We start from the raw sequence: 18,036 nt of genomic DNA on the forward strand, positions 1-18,036 counted from the left end.
AATTTATTATATATATTTATCCATAATATATATACATACATATATTTTTTTTTGTGTATGTTTCGTTTAAATGAGTACTATCGTGAAAAGCGGCGTCAACGAAATGTGTTCCAGTTTTCGGTCGTAGCGTAAGCCCGTCTTTTTTTTCTATCAATTATGGAAAGAGTAGCTCCACTAAGCACATCTCAGCCAAATTTTTTTTGAAGATTTTAATTTTTTGTTTCCAAAGAACTTCACGGTTTAAAAAGATTTAAAAAATAAACAAGTTGTCGCTCAAGAGTCAACAGTGCTTAGTTATTTATGAAGTTATTTCTACTGTTATATAACAGATAATCATTTGATTTAACGGAATCCATTAACTTTCTCTTCCCATAAGTCAAAAAGCGTGTATATGGCAGCGTACTACGACACCAATTGGTAATATAAAGCAAAAATAATCTTTAAAATATTTTTTTAAGTTTTAAAATGCGGAATTAACCTGTAAACTACATAGCTTCACCATAGTGTAAACAGGTCTTAACTTTCCTATATTATTAGTGTGCTTCTTTCTTACACCACTATTTTTGCTATTATATTATAGTAGTATATAATTCCGTATAATTTTTAAATGTGAAGTAATAAGTTTTTAAAAAATGTTATAATATGATTTGTATTTAGTGTTGATTTAATTTCATAGTATTTTATTTATATCAAGCAAAAGCAATCAATTCCAGTGTACATATACAAATGTGTATGCTACTTATCGCTCAGGTAGATTGGATGCCGCAGTGCTAACGTAATAAAGTCAAACAATGATAAGTTGATAACGGCGATCATCAAGACAAACAGCTGAACTGCTATCTGTCAGATACTTTTTATCCGTACACAAAATCTACAAATAGCGCTGCCGTTTAGCTAAATGAAGCACTAAGTTTTATTCAGTCAACTGTTGCAGAAAAATCAAGGTGAAGTCAAAAAAACCAAGTGTCGGTGTTTTTCATATTCACCGAACAAGCGAAAAAATATATTGCTAGTGCAGTGTTTAAATATCGAATAAGTTTGCTAAAAACAGTTTTTTCGATAGTGCAAGGTATCGATATTTCCTACAGTCAAGTATAAATATTGCTGACAAATAAGGCGTCGCAATATTATAACTTTAAACTAAATATTTAGCTACGTTTCGCGGTGTTTTTACTTGATTCGTGTAAAGACTACCAGTACCAATTGTGTATGTATGACATAAAAACCTTAAGTTGACAAGAAAAAAGGTAGAATATGTATAGGAATTTGGGTAATTAACCTAGTCCGCAAAACATTGTGGTGGCACATACTTGTAAGCTTATTCAAACATATAAAATAAGCTCTCGAGTTGTCGGTTTGTGATGCTAAAAATTGGCTGATATCGAAGGTAGAAATCAGAATCAATAATATAGTGTGTATAATGTGCTGTTGCTGAAGGTTCCCCGTATGTATGTAATGACGTATATCTATATATCTTGTTCTGTTGCCAATGTGGCCAATACCAGTCCAGTGTGTATGTAGCCTATTTTGTGACGTATGACGTAAGACTGCTGATTGCGGGGCGTTGGTATAAATTAAAAGGTGCATCATTATTGCAAACAATTAAAAAACTGTTACAGTTTTACTCTTTTGGCAAAAAGTTTCATAAATACTGTTAATTCAAGATGTGGCGGTTCAAAACAGTAATTTTCATGAGAAGGCGTGGTATTATAGTCCATACATATGCCATTATGTACATATATATACATACTTATTTGTATTTGTATTAGAACCTATATATGTAGATTCCTAATGTGCAAAAGACTGATTAATGTACCTCATTTACACATTGCATATGCAAGAATCAGGCCCAATGGTCCAAATATATACATTAAATTTAAACTTTTTTGCAGAGGTTGTAAATCTATTAATGGATAATGTCCATAAGTAAAGTTTTATCACAGCTTTGTTAACGAAAATAGTGCAGCCAATAAAATTAGAAGAAGAACAAGAACTGTATTCAAATGTTTTGGTCTTTACTGTTATTTTGTCACAAATTTTTTCGGCCTTAATCAAAGTTTTTTGTATCAACAAAACACTTTTTAGCAGACTGAAAAAAGTACTGAATTTAAAAATTATTAAAAGGGTTTATTTTTATGAGCCTTACTGTATGCATACCCAGGGTTTGAAAAATTTCGGTAAGATTTAGATTTTACTGGTATATTGTACTTTGACGTCACGTTTTATCAGATTGACAGCTTATCAGTGTGCCACAGAAAATGTATTTATTGTCTCGTTTTTATACCCTTGCAAAGCAAAGCGTATTAAAATTTCAGTCAGTAGTTATAATAATAATAATAATAATACAAAAAATTATAACGTCGTTGCTTTTTATTCCACGAGCATAATTTTTACAACATCGACTTTTTAAACTACCCTTGACCGAGAAAAAATTTCATAGGGCGTTAAAGGATCATCTTACAAAATAAAGGTGATATTCGTTATAAAGATAATGAATTTCCCGAGTTAATCAGGAAGAGTTTTTTAACAAATTTTTTTTGTCTATTTTTGGGAGCACTTGAAAGTGAAAAGTGCGATTTTAGCTTAAAAAATCGTTGTTAATTTATTTTTTGAAAATAGAAAAAAATTGAAAATAAAAAAAAAAAACTCTTCCTGATTACTTGCGTATTTATGTGGGGAATTTGTGTTAAAAATTTGAAAAGGATCGGTTAAGTAGATTTTGAGTTCTGATGTTCACCGACTTTCAAAATAAAAAAAATAAAAAATCGATTTAAAGTATTTTTATACGTTAAAATACGGCCAAATTTAAAACGTTGTAACTTTGTTAGTTTGATTCTAATTGGCTTAAAATTTTTTCGCATTGTTCTCGACATATTGCTCTCTTAGAAAAAAAATAAAAAAAATCGAAAAAAAAATTGTTAAAACCTTTTTGAAAAAAAATCATAACGACTTAATTTCTTTCAGAAATTGTTTTTAGCTACTATCGAATTAAGTTTTATCAAAATCGGATAACTATATCATACAGCTGTCATAGGGAAGATCATAAAATGTATTTAGAAATAACGGAAATAAAATAATATCATCGTTGTTTTTCGCCAGAAAAGCATAATTTTTTAAATATAGAGTTTTCTAACGATTCTTGAATTTTATTTTATAAAAATCTGACTACTATACTGTATTGAAAATTGATGACAAAATCTTTGATGTTGTTTTGCCTTCATTTATTTATTTACTTTCTTCCTATAGCAGCCCTTCAATATATGGTAGTCTGTAGATTGAAACATATAGTGTTTTTTTTCCAGAATTGTTGGAATTTGTATTTATTTTATTTTATTATTTGTATTCATAATAAAAACCTTCCTCGGGTATAAATTTGCAGATGGTATTCATATTTTGTTCGAATTTAAGCAATCTGATTCGACAAGCGATTATAAAAAGTTATTTCTGCTTCCATGGCCCTTTATCCATCGTTTATATCTTCGCTGCCATATAAATTATCAAATTAATGAAAAATTCGACAAAACGTTAGCGTATATAAACTACAAACTATTTGACTTTGACAATACTATTTTATATTATTTTATTTTTATATTTATTTCAGATTAGTCCATAACAAATGGCAACTATAGATGGAAGACCGACGCAATATGGTATTTCACTCAAACAACTGCGCGAGCTCATGGAGCACCGTGGTCGTGAAGGTGTAATAAAGATTGCGGAATTTGGCGGTATTCATGAATTATGTAAAAAGCTGTACACATCTCCAAATGAAGGAAAGTTTCTATTTTTAAAATGTATTAAATTTTAATTAAGTACAAGCTACTAAGTAAAAATATTTTTTTAATTGATATTTAATGGTATTTGTATGTCATATTCACTGTAGAAAAATCGACATATTTGTACTAAATTAAAACAAATTTGAATGACTTAAGGGGTTATCCTACCCCTGACCGTTTAAAAAATTCAGTTTTTTCAAAATTTTTTATATAATAGTAAAAAGTGTAAGGAATGTTGTCCGAAAATTTCAAGTCGATCGGAGGAAAACTGTAGAAATGGGGGAAATTTAAAGCGCCGTTTTTCCAGAATGTTTCAAAGGGTTTGAAACTTTGAACGCGTTGTTCTCGAATCGACTTTTTCAAAGTCGGTAGTCAAATTTTCTCGAAAACTATTGCACCGATCGACTTCTCCTTTTGCACACTTCTTTTAGACATGTTTTTCTCGTATTTGAACGAAGGGTTTTTTTTTTGGTCAAATAGAACTTATTTTATAGGACGAAATATGGTCAAAATGTATGCAAAAAACGTCATTTTTTATAAAAAACGTTGTAAAAAATTCAATTTTTAATTTTAAAAAAATCCTTCGTTCAAACACGAGTCGGACACATACACTTAAAGAAAAATTTTGGATTTTTGATTTCAGATGAACATTGGCGGAGAAAATTTGACTACCGCCAGGGCACTATTTTTGATGGGGTCAACTTTCAGGCATTCTCACTCGCTCATTTTTTAATATTTTCTTTTCAAAATTTTACAGATTATAGTTGAAGCATTATATATTCATATTCAATAAACAAAAATTGTAAGAATATCCCAGGAGCTTTGAAAAAAATTCACGAAAATAGGCCTTTTTTTGGGCCTCCAGGGTAGGATAACCCCTTAAAACAAACTTGATACGAAGGCCAAGGCCAAATTTTTATAAAGTCAAAAAGAAATTATAAACACTGGTAAAAATACCAAATGTATAAATACCAAATGTATTTAATACTGAATTATTTTTTTAACTGTTGCGTAGATTATTTTATACCAGTGTTTATAATTTCTTTTTGACTTTATAAAAATTTGGCCTTTACCAACATTATACAACCAGTTTATGGCTAAAGATGTATGAATTATATCGTAACGTAGAAATGTATTACTTACAAGAGCTACGTTGTTTAATTTACAAAATTTAAATGCGGTATCCAATTTTTCTATCCTTTTTTGACCCCATAAAAAAACAATACAAAAGGAAAACGCAAATATGAAGTTAAAACTTAACTACGGTTGATTGTATTTTGATTTTTATAACATATTTTTTGTAACTTTAGGTCTTAGTGGCTCAAAAGCGGACGAAGAACACAGGCGCGAAACATTCGGCTCAAATGTAATACCACCGAAGCCACCGAAAACCTTTTTAACACTCGTTTGGGAGGCTCTTCAAGATGTAACCCTTATTATCTTAGAGGTAGCTGCATTAGTGTCGCTCGGCCTTTCATTTTATAAACCCGCCGACGAGGATGCGCGTAAGTTTAAATTTAAATGTGACTACACTAACTAACTAATTGACAATGTTTAATTTTTTTAGCCGTTTTGCAAGAGGAGGAGGAGCACCATGGTTGGATTGAAGGATTGGCCATTCTTATTTCTGTTATTGTAGTAGTTATAGTAACTGCTTTCAACGATTACTCAAAAGAAAGACAATTCAGAGGTCTGCAGAACCGCATTGAGGGTGAACATAAGTTTTCAGTTATCCGAGGAGGAGAAGTGTGCCAAATTTCTGTTGGAGATATTCTTGTTGGCGATATTGCACAGATCAAATATGGAGATTTATTGCCAGCAGATGGGTGCCTCATTCAAAGTAACGACTTAAAGGTACGATTAATAAAGAAGAAGAAATAGTTGTAATATATACGGATATATAATATATATTATACAACAACGCTGTTATGATTAACTCGATCTTAATAACACATCCAACTAAATAATTGATAACTTGAACTACAGATTCGAATTGTTCTGTCTTGAAAGTCATGTCTATATGATAAAAGTAACTACCCAACTTTTGGTTTCATCAAGATAGCTTTAAAAAGCTTTTTTTCTCGTTAGAAATATGTTGTACTAACATGTTTCTTTATAAATCAATTATATATTATATTTTAGTAAGGGCACACACATGTGATGTTACCTTAGCAGCCAAACTTGAACTGGCGCTCTCTCTTCTCTCGTGAGAGTGAGCACAGTGTTGTATAATACTTAAAGCTAATATTGCACAGTGTTGCTTAGGACTAACTTACTACTACAATATTATAGTTGTAAAGCCAAATAATATTTTAGGCTAAATTCCTAATAGTAGTGTTTTATTTACAAGCCTTGTTATATAATTTCTAGGTGGACGAATCTTCTCTGACTGGTGAATCAGATCATGTCAAAAAGGGAGCCGACGTTGATCCTATGGTTTTATCTGGCACGCATGTTATGGAGGGAAGCGGCAAAATGGTTGTGACCGCTGTTGGTGTTAACTCTCAAGCTGGCATCATTTTTACGCTTCTTGGTGCAGCAGTTGACGAACAGGAAGCTGAAATTAAAAAGATGAAAAAGGGTTAGTACTTCAAACAAGACATAGCCTAAATAAATGGCTGGAATGCAATTGAAACCTATTAAAAGCCAAATGACGGTACTCTGATCGTTTTTTACAAAATGGTGTCTATAAAATGTATTACATTTTTATTATTTATTTTCCTTTTATTGTTTTTTTTCCATATTCCAATTGTCATATGTGAACTGCATGATGTGAAATGATCGACCCATCATCCTTCACCTACCCAATCAACCAATCAACCAACCTACCAAACAAAACCTGCGACCAACACCTACCAAACAACCAAACAACCAACAAATATCTACAAATAATAAAACCAAAACATAAATGAAATGGAAACATTTAACGATTTAATATCATTCTTGATATTCAGAAGCTAAAAGGGCCAACAAGCAAAAGAGTCTGACAGGTGAATTCTTCATAAATATTTTAAACTATTATTTTTGTGTAATATAAAGATTCCTGCAAATATTTTAGGGACTGAAAACAGTAATTGATTTTAACTAAAAATTATGGTTAAGAACCGAAGTACAATTACAAAAAGTCGATCTTAAATATATAAACTACGATTTTTATACCCTTGTGAAGGAGAAACCTCAGTCCTCATAAAGTACATATATTCTTAATATGCATCATTATCTGAATCGATCTATACGTGTGTACCTCTGTCCGTCTGTCTAGTTTTAGAGCCCACTATCTATATATAAAGTATTGTATCAGGATCTTCTTTATTCTGTTCTCCTACAACTTTCAATACGAACTGACTCGCTGTTCGCAGGCAGCTAACTTTCAACCCCCGTTTATGTTCAGCTTCTTACTCTCTCGAGAGAGCACATCCTCTCTCGAGAGATCAGAAGTGTGACCAGCGTTTACAAAATAGTCGGAACGCGCCGAATCGGACGACTATATCGGAAAGCTTCCATAGAAGAGATCGGAAAAATAACAGCAAACAAATTATAACGCCTTGTTTTTTTTATAGACATGGTTTCTTCCAGATGGTGATTTTTTAGGACTCTTGAATTTCGAATTAAATATGAATACCAGATGACTTTATAATATATATCGAGCAATATGGTCGACATTTGTGATGACGGCACTGGTATTCGGCGAGCCTGAGCTACCTTTCTTTCATGTTGTTATAAAATGTAAAAATAATTATTACGCTGTTGTATTTTATGGTATTGGCATCCAGATGGTATTGAGTTTCGAATTATATTTCATGACAATCGGACGACGATATTATATTCCTACCATGGAAACAATTACAAAAATCATAATAAATTAATACAAAACCCCATAACTTAGTTGTTGTTAAACCTCAAAGCAGTTATCTCGAATTTTTTAAATATCGTGCGACTAGCAAACATGACGCTTGCATGGAATGTTTAAGAAGTCTTTATAAAATATTATAAGTGAAACAAAAATTATACCATCATAGATTTTTACCATTGTAGAAAAAACCTTGTTATAACCGATTTCTAAAGATTCTTGTCTACATTTATGTTTTAACTGCAAGGGTATAAGCTTCGGCTCGCCAAAGATATTTTCTTTGTTCAAAATTAAAAAAAAAAAATTGTACGGAACTTTGCAGGTGAAGGCGAAGGACGAACACAGATTAAACAAGCGCAAACCCAACGCCAAACAGTGACTAGTGAGGGAACCAAATCAGAATCTGAGGGAAATCATGTGCCGCAGTCGACATCCACGGCTGCCGAGACAGGACATAAAAAGGAAAAATCTGTGCTGCAGGCAAAACTGACGAAATTAGCTATACAGATTGGATATGCTGGATCTACTATTGCCGTGCTCACTGTTATAATTCTTATTATTCAGTTTTGTATTAAAACGTTTGTGATTGACGAGAAGCCGTGGAAGAACACCTATGCTAATAACTTGGTAAAGCATTTGATAATCGGTGTTACAGTATTAGTAGTGGCTGTACCAGAGGGTCTTCCCCTGGCCGTAACCCTATCACTGGCTTACTCGGTCAAGGTAAGCTCAAATTTTATAAGCAAACCATAATTATTATTAATTTATTATTATTTTCTTTAAAGAAAATGATGAAGGACAATAACCTGGTCCGACATTTGGATGCTTGTGAGACAATGGGTAATGCCACTGCCATTTGCTCTGATAAGACTGGAACTCTAACAACCAACCGTATGACTGTCGTACAGTCCTACATCTGTGAGAAGTTGTGTAAGGTCTTGCCTACCCTAGCTGATATACCCCAACATGTGGGCAACTTGATTACAATGGGAATATCCGTTAACTCCGCGTACACTTCAAACATAATGGTACGACTTTAATGTTTAATTTGTAAACAGATCTTGGCATTAATATGTTTCAATTTCTTTATAAAAAAAGGCTGGGCACAACCCGGGTGATTTACCAATTCAGGTTGGCAACAAAACAGAATGTGCTCTTCTGGGCTTTGTCCAGGGGCTTGGCGTCAAGTACCAATCGATTAGGGACGAAATCACAGAGGATAAATTCACCCGCGTGTATACCTTCAATTCTGTTCGCAAAAGCATGGGTACTGTGATACCCCGTCCAAATGGAGGATATAGATTGTATACTAAAGGTGCTTCCGAAATCATCATGAAAAAGTTAGTTCTACTTTTAGGAAGAAAAACAAAAGTCTAATTTGTTTTTTTTTTTTTGTTATCAATATAGGTGTGCTTTCATCTATGGCCACGAAGGAACCTTGGAGAAGTTTACAAGAGATATGCAAGAGCGATTGATTCGTGAAGTTATTGAACCAATGGCTTGTGATGGACTGCGCACCATATCTGTGGCATATCGTGACTTTGTGCCTGGAAAGGCCGCCATTAATGAAGTGCATATTGATGGCGAACCCAACTGGGATGACGAGGAAAATATTATGACGAATCTAACATGCCTCTGTGTGGTTGGCATAGAAGATCCGGTGCGTCCCGAAGTACCAGACGCCATTCGAAAATGCCAACGTGCTGGAATCACAGTGCGCATGGTCACTGGAGATAACATAAACACGGCGCGTTCAATTGCCAGCAAATGCGGTATTCTGCGAGCCAATGATGATTTCCTTATTTTGGAAGGCAAAGAGTTTAATAGGCGCATTCGAGATAACAACGGAGACGTATGTATTAAGTTTACTAGTTTTATTTTTAGCACAGGTTTCAGTAATGATATTTTTATTCACAGATTCAACAACATCTTATTGACAAAGTATGGCCGAAGTTGCGTGTTCTTGCACGTTCATCTCCAACAGACAAGTACACGTTGGTCAAAGGTTGGTTCTGTTTTTTTTGTTTTTACATTTTTTTCATCAACATTTTTTATAATTTTTTTTTTTTTGGGAAATTTTTGTGAATTTTTTTTTCTTTTTGAAATTTTTTGGGAAATTTTTGTGATTTTTTTTTGAAATTTTTTTTTATAATTTTAAAGGGTAATTAGTGAAAGTTGTAGGTTGGGATGAGACTGAGTGTAGGCATTGCTAATTTTTAAATTTATTTGATTGCTACTACAAAAGAAATCAAAAAAATGTAAACGCAGTAATTCAAATAAACTTTTTCTTAAATAATATGACAAAGAAAAATTAACTAATCTACAAAAACAAAACAACTTTTCATATAAAACTAAAAAAACAAGACAGTTTTAAATACAACAAACCTAAAAAGGGGACTTTCAAATCCGTTTCTTTCTGTATACTAACGCGAAAATTGTAATTCTTTTTCAAAAGCTAATAACGTTTGCAATTTAAATTTTTTTTTTTTTCCTGACCGTAGTTCATTTTATGCCTAATACTGTACACTTTAAGAATTTTTCGGTTTTTGTGATTTAGATTACACATTTTGGCTGAATCACTTCCGGTAGCGGGACACCTCCTCACCGACATGCCGCCACTGAGGAACGTCCCCTCCCGCCCCTTTTTTGATTTTTTCAATTTAAAGTTTTTTTTTCTCATAATAAATGTGAGGTCATATCCAGAAAAAATATCAGCTTTTTATCTTTAAACGTTTTCTTAAAAAAAAATTCTAAAAAAAAAACTTTTTTGGGTCCACAAGCTGAGAATTTGCCTTAAGTCGTTTTAATGAATTTACCTTTAACTTACTTACTTCTATCGTTTTAAATCCAGTATTTTACTATTATACGGTTTTTTTAAAATAACTTTCTGGTTGACTTAGCTTGGTAATTTAGGAAACGTCCCAAAAAGGTAAAATTTGAGAAAACTGAAGTTGCCCTTTTAATTACACAGTCAAAAGGATAGAATATCCTTCGTTGAAAAACACTAGAAGATAATCGAATGAGTAATTTTTGTGGCTCAAACACAGGTGTTCACGAAAGCAAAGAAAATGTTTGGGCCAAATATTTTAGTCTTAGTGTTTGGTTTTAGACATAATATATAAAACTGTTGTGCTTTTTAATATATTTAAACATATTTAAAGGTTTATTTATTTATTTATTTATATATTTAAAGGTATTATTGACAGTACTGTCAGCGAAAACCGTGAGGTTGTTGCAGTAACTGGCGATGGCACTAACGATGGACCAGCTTTAAAAAAAGCCGATGTAGGCTTTGCCATGGGAATTGCTGGAACCGATGTGGCCAAGGAAGCTTCTGATATCATACTGACTGATGACAATTTTAGCAGCATTGTTAAGGCTGTAATGTGGGGTCGAAATGTTTATGACTCCATCGCGAAGTTCTTGCAGTTTCAACTGACTGTCAATGTGGTCGCTGTAATTGTTGCATTTATTGGTGCGTGTGCTGTGCAAGACTCTCCGCTTAAAGTAAGTTATTAAAAATATATATATTTATATATATTTGTCATATTTATATTTATTTATATATATTAGGCAGTCCAGATGTTGTGGGTTAACCTAATAATGGACACCTTGGCGTCACTAGCATTAGCAACTGAGTTTCCGACACCAGATCTTTTGCTTCGTAAACCTTATGGCCGCACAAAACCATTGATTTCCCGCACAATGATGAAAAACATTTTGGGTCAGGCGCTTTATCAGTTGGTTATCATTTTCGGTTTACTCTTCGTCGGTAAGTTTTATTCAACATTGTTTTATTATTTTGAACCTTTGTATAAAGTTTCATAACTTAAGTCAGTCCGTCACTGTTTTCCCGATTGTACTTTATTTTTAACGTGTTAAATTTTTAAAATTTCCAATACTTCAATTAAAAAACAGTTACCGCATGAGCAATCGGGAATAAAAGACATAACAACATAATTTTTTTACTAATCATATACAATAATTATGGCATATTTGGCTTGTTCAACTTTGGGGCTCAGTTTCTCCCCTTAATATGGGGATATTTAAATTAAACAAAATTTATTTATATAATATAATTAATTAACAATACAACCAAGTCTGAGCTTCGAATTACAGATAATTGTTTAAACTGCAAAGGTACATAAGCTTCGGCCTTCCGAAGCTAGTTTAATAACTTTTCATTATATGTAATTTACTTTTAGGCGATTTAATTCTTGACATTGAATCTGGACGCGGACAAGAGCTTAATGCTGGCCCAACACAGCACTTCACCATTATCTTCAATACATTTGTCATGATGACACTGTTTAATGAAATAAACGCCAGAAAAATCCATGGACAGCGTAACGTTATTGAAGGACTTCTCACAAATCCTATTTTCTACACAATATGGATATTTACAATGATATCACAGGTACTTGGCTTACCATACATTTATAAGACTTTATATATTAATAAATATTTATCACTACATTTAAGGTTTTAATCATTCAATATGGAAAAATGGCCTTCTCCACAAAGGCCTTGTCACTAGACCAATGGCTATGGTGTATATTCTTTGGAATCGGTACCCTTGTCTGGGGGCAATTAATAACTTCAGTGCCTACAAGAAAACTACCCAAGATATTATCGTGAGTAAATGTTTAACGTTTATACGCTTCAGAAACCCGCTTATGAATGGACTTTGACCAAAGCTCAAACTAGTTGAAGAAGTATTCTAAGTATTATTATTCTAAGGATAGATCCTTGTATGGTTAGTCTTACATTATATTTGTTGATCACTTTGGACGGCTAAACACTTTAAACTTTATAATTATTTTATGAAAATGCATGTATTAAAATATAATTTAAACAAATATTTTTAGTAGTTATTTATTAAAATAATTAATACCGGAAAGATGTTTGTTAGTCATTCTCGTTCATGTGTCACAAAGAGGTAGAGGAGGATGTAGAATGTAGAATTCAAATATTTAAGCTATTGTATAATTTTAAGTATGTTTAAGTATTTTACATTTAAACACATTACATTGTTGAATTTGAATACCCTCGCAGAGGGTATTGTATCGGAAGTTTGCAATGGAACTAAAGAAAAAAAGTAAATATATTCTGCGTCACCAAAACCTTTTGAGTCGATTTAAAAAACGTACGTCTGCTTGTCTGTCTGACATAACCTCATTGTTCTTATATATTTATGAATCTACTTCAAAATGTAACAATTCGTCCAAAAAGTTGTTTCTATCAAAATTGCGTTATTGTATCATAGAAAAAATGAAAACAAATTTAATGCAAAAATAAGTACTATACAGTAAACCTTATTGCTAATGTTGCTATTGAAATATGAGCCTATTGCTAGCGTATATAACTTTCAACACACTGCGGCCAGCTTCCTTTCTTTTTTATTTTAGTTTATTTACCAATACATATTTATAAAAGCTTAAGTGGTTTTAAATATTTATAAAATCAGGTCGCCATGTCAAGTAAAAAGTAAGTACTTTAGTAAGCGCACACACACGTGATGTTTCCTTTGCAGCCAAACTTGAACTGCCGCTTTATTCAAGATCCTCTTCCTTCGTGCTCTCTCGTGAGAGTGAGCATAGTGTTGTACAATACTTAAGTCTAATATTGCACAGTGTTGCTAAGGACTAACTTACTACTACAGTACTGAGTAAGTCGTCCGGAAGTATGAACCGAAAAGCGTAGATATTGTTCATATTCTTTCTTAATCCGTATCATGATCGAGTTGTCATTTATTAAATTTTGCAATATTTAACGAATTAGTTTGCTGTAGATTGCTGTACCCCATACTACCCATAGATACTGATTAGGTTTAAAGATATATACGACCGTCAGATTCGACCGATTTAAAGGTTTGTGTATGTCTAAAAATCTGCAGCCCATTGACTTTCAAGTGATGTCTTTAGATTTGTGTATAAACCGCATACCGTTAATACTGTTAATGCTTAGCCTATTTCACACTCTCGTATGTGCAAGAGAGAGACGTACATACTTAGAGATGGCTTTACATGGTGATTCTTAAAGGAGTAAGGGGGACATAAAGGATGACTTAACTTAAGGAACATACAATAACGTTAACTGCTTATCAAGCAGTGCTTAATAATAGGTATATGTACAAAGGGCTGCTTGCCACACCTTAAACATGCTTTCACTAGGGTTTTGGCCTACCGTTTCCGACCCGTTACCCTACAGGCATAATGCATAATTTTGGCATCGATCCGAGACAATGGGATAAACCAACTTGTCATTTATAATATTATATCGTTATTTATATATTACATTAAATTTTATCTCTCAGAAAAATCAACTTCCATCCATAATTTCGACGACTTTTACACCATCGTATTATCAGAATCATCATCGCAAATTTTTACAACTGATACAATTGGTTTATGATAACTGAAGTAAGAAACAAACAGTTTTGATTCGAACCTATTGGGCACTTCAATGAGTGCGAGTGAGAGGGTGTTTTCCCGTAAGTGCGAAAGAAAAAGAAGAAGATGATGTCGTTTTACCCTTATGCTGTGCACGGGGTTTAAAAAGGACTGTTATATGACCATGAGTATTAATTTTTAAAATTTTTGGTTTTTACACAAAGCTGCCCTTCAGGACTCGCTCCCATATTGTTCACATTTCACAATATTTTTTTGCAATATTACATGTTACGCCTTGTATGTGCTTGCTGCAATAATTGCAACAAGTATTTTTCACAAGCACACAAGGGTTAACGTTTTGTTCGTTCGCGGACAACCTCTCACTTCGAAATCCCGAGCGCACTGAACCATAGGGAGAAAAAACCCGAGCGATTTTGCAGCCGACGAGACTACCTTGTATAATTCTACCATGACTCAGGCACGGTAGAAAGAGTGGGAGATACTAGTTCCTCTCCCTTCCCCTCGATATTACGCTTTTTCGATCAGCATAACGGGACCCTGACGCGAGTTTGAATGTTTTTACCCTGCTCAGCGCCGCTAAAGAAATTTTCACTTCAAAATCCTTTTTGCAATAATTGCAGCAAGCAGATACGAGGCGTAACATAGATTATTGTACAAAAATGTATAAAAGGGCGGACAACATGGGAGCGAGTCCTAAAGGGCAGCTTTGATTGAAAACCAAAAATTACAAAACAATTAATTCTTATTGTCATATAAAAGTCCTCCTTAAACCCCATGCACAGCATAAGGGTTAAACCACTCGCTCTTTTTATACCCTTGCAGAGCAAAAGGGTATTATAATTTCAGTCAGAAGTTTGCAACGCAGTGAAGGAGACACCTCGGACCCCATAAAGTATATATATTCTTGATCAGCATCACGAGCAGAATCGGAATACGTCTGTACGTCTGTCCGTCTGTCCATCTGTCCGTCTGTCCGTTTCCGCGCAAACTAGTCTCTCAGTTTTAAAGCTATCTTGCTGAAACTTTCCCAAAAGGTGTGTAGTTATTGCACGCAGTATATAAGTCGAAACGAGCCGGATCGGCCGACTATATCGGATAGCTCCCATACGAGGGAATGAAATGAAAAATTCTTATGCCGTTGTTTTTGATCAGATCGACTTGATTTCTTCAAGATGGCGTTTTCTAACCACTATTGAATTTCGGATAAAATTTGATGAAAATCGGAAAACTCTATCATATAGCTGCCATACAAAAGATCGAAAAATATATATATAAATAATGAAAAAAAATTATAGCGTTGTTGTTTTTTATCCCACGAGCATGATTTTCAAAACATTGAGTTTTTTAATAACCCTTGAATCGAGAAAAAAATTTCATTAAAATCCGACAACGTTATCAACAGGAAAGATCGAAAAATTTATCGAAATACGGGAAATAAAATTATAACATCGTTGTTTTTTATCAGAAAAGCATAGTTTTTGGAATATAGAGTTTTCTAACTACTATTGACCTACGTATTAAATTTCATCAAAATCTGACAACTATATCATATAGCTGCCATATGAACAATAGTCGAAAATATGGAAAATGAATAGAAAAATTGTCATAGTTTCGATGTTGTTTAGCCCTTATGCATTTGATGAGCATTCATCAAATATGACTGCAAGGGTATATAAGCTTCGGCTTGCCGAAGCTAGCTTCCTTTCTTGTTCTGTTTCTTACTTACAGAAAAACACTCTTTCACTCGCACTCATTGTAGTGCGCAATAGGGGACTGACGCCGGCGTCGGGACTACCATGTAGTTATTATACCATGACTCAGGCACGGTCATGGTACAACTATACAAGGTAGCAGGGGCGCACAGAGGGGGGAAGGGGACAATTTGCCCCGGGCCCCGGCTTATGGGGGCCCCGCGCGATATGATATATGATATATATGATGATATGTAAGGATTGACAATCTCCCAAAATTGAATTTTTAGCCCGGGCCCCAGACTACCTCTGTGTGCCCCTGCAAGGCGGTCTCGACGGCTACAGAATTGTTCGGGTTTACTCCCCTATCGACCCGAACGCTCGGGTTTTCGTAGGAAAACACTCTTTCTCTCGCTCTAATTGTAGTGTTGATAGGGGACTGACGAGCCGACGAGACTACCTTGTATAATTGTACCATGACTCAGGCGCGGTAGAAAGAGTGGGAGATACTAGTTCCTCTCCCTTTCCCACGATCTTACGCTTTTTCGATCAGCATAACGGGAATCTGACGCGAGTTTGAAAGTTTTTACCCATACAAAAAAGTGCTCAGCGCCACTAAAGAAGTTTTCACTTCAAAAACCTTAAAAACTTATAAACAAACAAAAACCTAGGAGAAACTATAAATTGTTTTATAAAAGGTGTGCAGCTCTAACAGTGCTTATTTTTTTTTTTTTGTATCGACGCGCGTGCCCACGGCCACACCTCCCGCCCAACCGACCGAGGGGCGCTGCCGTGTATCGTACGGCTCGGTTATAATGGAACAGGTGTTTTATATAAAATAAAGTGAAATGGGTACTACATTTTATATTGGCAGAAAATCATTTACGATCTTTCTGGATGTATTTGTTTATAAACATAGAACGGAGCCCTGTTTCTGTGAAAGCGGAATGATGTCCACTTTGTTATGCCTTTGCAGGGTGCATTAAAAATTCAGTCAGAAGTTTTCAACGCAGTGAAGGACACATCTAAGACCCCGAAAGGTGTATATGTTTTCGAAGAGACTTTCTTTCTTTAAAACTCTACCAAAAGTTGTGTAGTTATTGCAGTATATAAATCGGAACGGACCGAGGTCATACAGAAAATATTTAATTATTACGCCGTTGATTTTAATCATGATTTAATCATGTATATCGAAAAGACCGAAAAATCTATTAAACTATTATTGGATATCGTTGTTGATAAATTTGTGGTTGTGTTGACGTTGAGGTTGGTGGGAGAGTAGAGAGCGGGGGCAGCGGTGAGGTGCATTGCTCGCTCCAAGGTAATTGATCCATAGGGAGAGCGGCTGGTGTGTTTGGCGTTGCTTGTAAAAGCGCGGGAGAGCAAGAGCGTGCTCTCTGAGGCTGCACTGAGAGAGTGCTATGTGCACTGTTGTTGTCGGCGCTTGACTTTATTGTACAGTAAGCGTTGTTGATGCTTGAGCGAGGGCGCGCGCTCTGAGTTTGAGCGCAACGCTCACTCATTTTTGTTTGGAGCTTGCTTATTTGTTTATAATAGGTTTAATAGGGTAAACACAGGGTTTTTTTTGTGTGGGAAAGCGTCTTTTCGCTGGGGTTTGTTGGGTTCACTAGTGGGCCTATATTTTCGCAGTTGGATGCTGGTAAAATAGGAGTTTTCACTGAGCGATTGAAAAACACGTCCATACGCGGCGGCGTTCGAACTCGAATTTATCTCCTAAGACAGCAATAATCTGTCTGCGAGATTCCGCAGCAGTTTTTCCCTGTGCGAAATAAAATTTCATAATTGCCCGAATTTCTGCGTTTGTGAACTCCATTTCAATCGATTGAAATTTTTTAAAGCGTAAAGCGTGGAAGCTCATGTAAACAAACTATATGTCATTTGAAAGGCGATGCCAATACCTTTCAAACGATCTACAGCATTGCCAGATACGATTATATTTGACTTACCCGGCTTCGCTTTAACATTCTTGAGTTTTTCTCTAAGACAAATTCTTTTCATGTTAAATGTTGAATAAAAACTAACCAATCGCCCTTAGTTAAACCCGTAGATTTTGTTATGTATACCACTTCTCCCAATCGGACCATAATAGCTGATATTGAGATTCATATGTTTATTTCAAACTCTTTATTATTTCAGCTGGGGTCGCGGCCATCCAGAGGAGTACACAGATGCCATGAACTTGGGTGAGGAGCGTTTCGATTCAATTGATTCTGATAAGAAGCCAAGGGCTGGGCAAATTCTCTGGATTCGGGGACTGACCCGGTTACAAACCCAAGTAAGTGTCA

General features: G+C 34.4%; 1 protein-coding gene across 13 annotated transcripts in view; it reads left to right on the plus strand.

The window, feature by feature from the left end:
* Positions 1 to 831: 831 nt before the first annotated feature.
* Positions 832 to 18,036, plus strand: part of LOC108095060 (plasma membrane calcium-transporting ATPase 1) — a 39,288-nt gene continuing 22,083 nt past the window's right edge. For 4 of the 13 annotated variants that reach the window (XM_017195971.2, XM_017195974.2, XM_017195975.2 and 1 more), the window contains exons 1-16: positions 1,071 to 1,207; positions 3,602 to 3,773; positions 5,087 to 5,281; positions 5,344 to 5,630; positions 6,147 to 6,357; positions 6,731 to 6,766; positions 7,949 to 8,349; positions 8,412 to 8,654; positions 8,725 to 8,966; positions 9,034 to 9,478; positions 9,544 to 9,631; positions 10,820 to 11,133; positions 11,200 to 11,398; positions 11,832 to 12,043; positions 12,109 to 12,260; positions 17,888 to 18,026. In XM_017195971.2, coding sequence (XP_017051460.1) covers positions 3,617 to 3,773; positions 5,087 to 5,281; positions 5,344 to 5,630; positions 6,147 to 6,357; positions 6,731 to 6,766; positions 7,949 to 8,349; positions 8,412 to 8,654; positions 8,725 to 8,966; positions 9,034 to 9,478; positions 9,544 to 9,631; positions 10,820 to 11,133; positions 11,200 to 11,398; positions 11,832 to 12,043; positions 12,109 to 12,260; positions 17,888 to 18,026 — 3,321 coding nt within the window. In that variant the 5' untranslated portion in view covers positions 1,071 to 1,207; positions 3,602 to 3,616. Of the gene's footprint in view, positions 945 to 1,070; positions 1,208 to 1,309; positions 1,388 to 1,501; positions 1,582 to 3,601; positions 3,774 to 5,086; positions 5,282 to 5,343; positions 5,631 to 6,146; positions 6,358 to 6,730; positions 6,767 to 7,948; positions 8,350 to 8,411; positions 8,655 to 8,724; positions 8,967 to 9,033; positions 9,479 to 9,543; positions 9,632 to 10,819; positions 11,134 to 11,199; positions 11,399 to 11,831; positions 12,044 to 12,108; positions 12,261 to 17,887; positions 18,027 to 18,036 lie in introns of those variants that run through there. The other 9 variants (XM_017195972.2, XM_017195976.2, XM_017195977.2 and 6 more) reach the window with 6 other exon arrangements.

The sequence above is a fragment of the Drosophila ficusphila genome, unplaced genomic scaffold (genome assembly GCF_018152265.1).
Source record: "Drosophila ficusphila isolate 14025-0441.05 unplaced genomic scaffold, ASM1815226v1 contig_220, whole genome shotgun sequence".
Lineage (NCBI taxonomy): Eukaryota > Metazoa > Arthropoda > Insecta > Diptera > Drosophilidae > Drosophila > Drosophila ficusphila.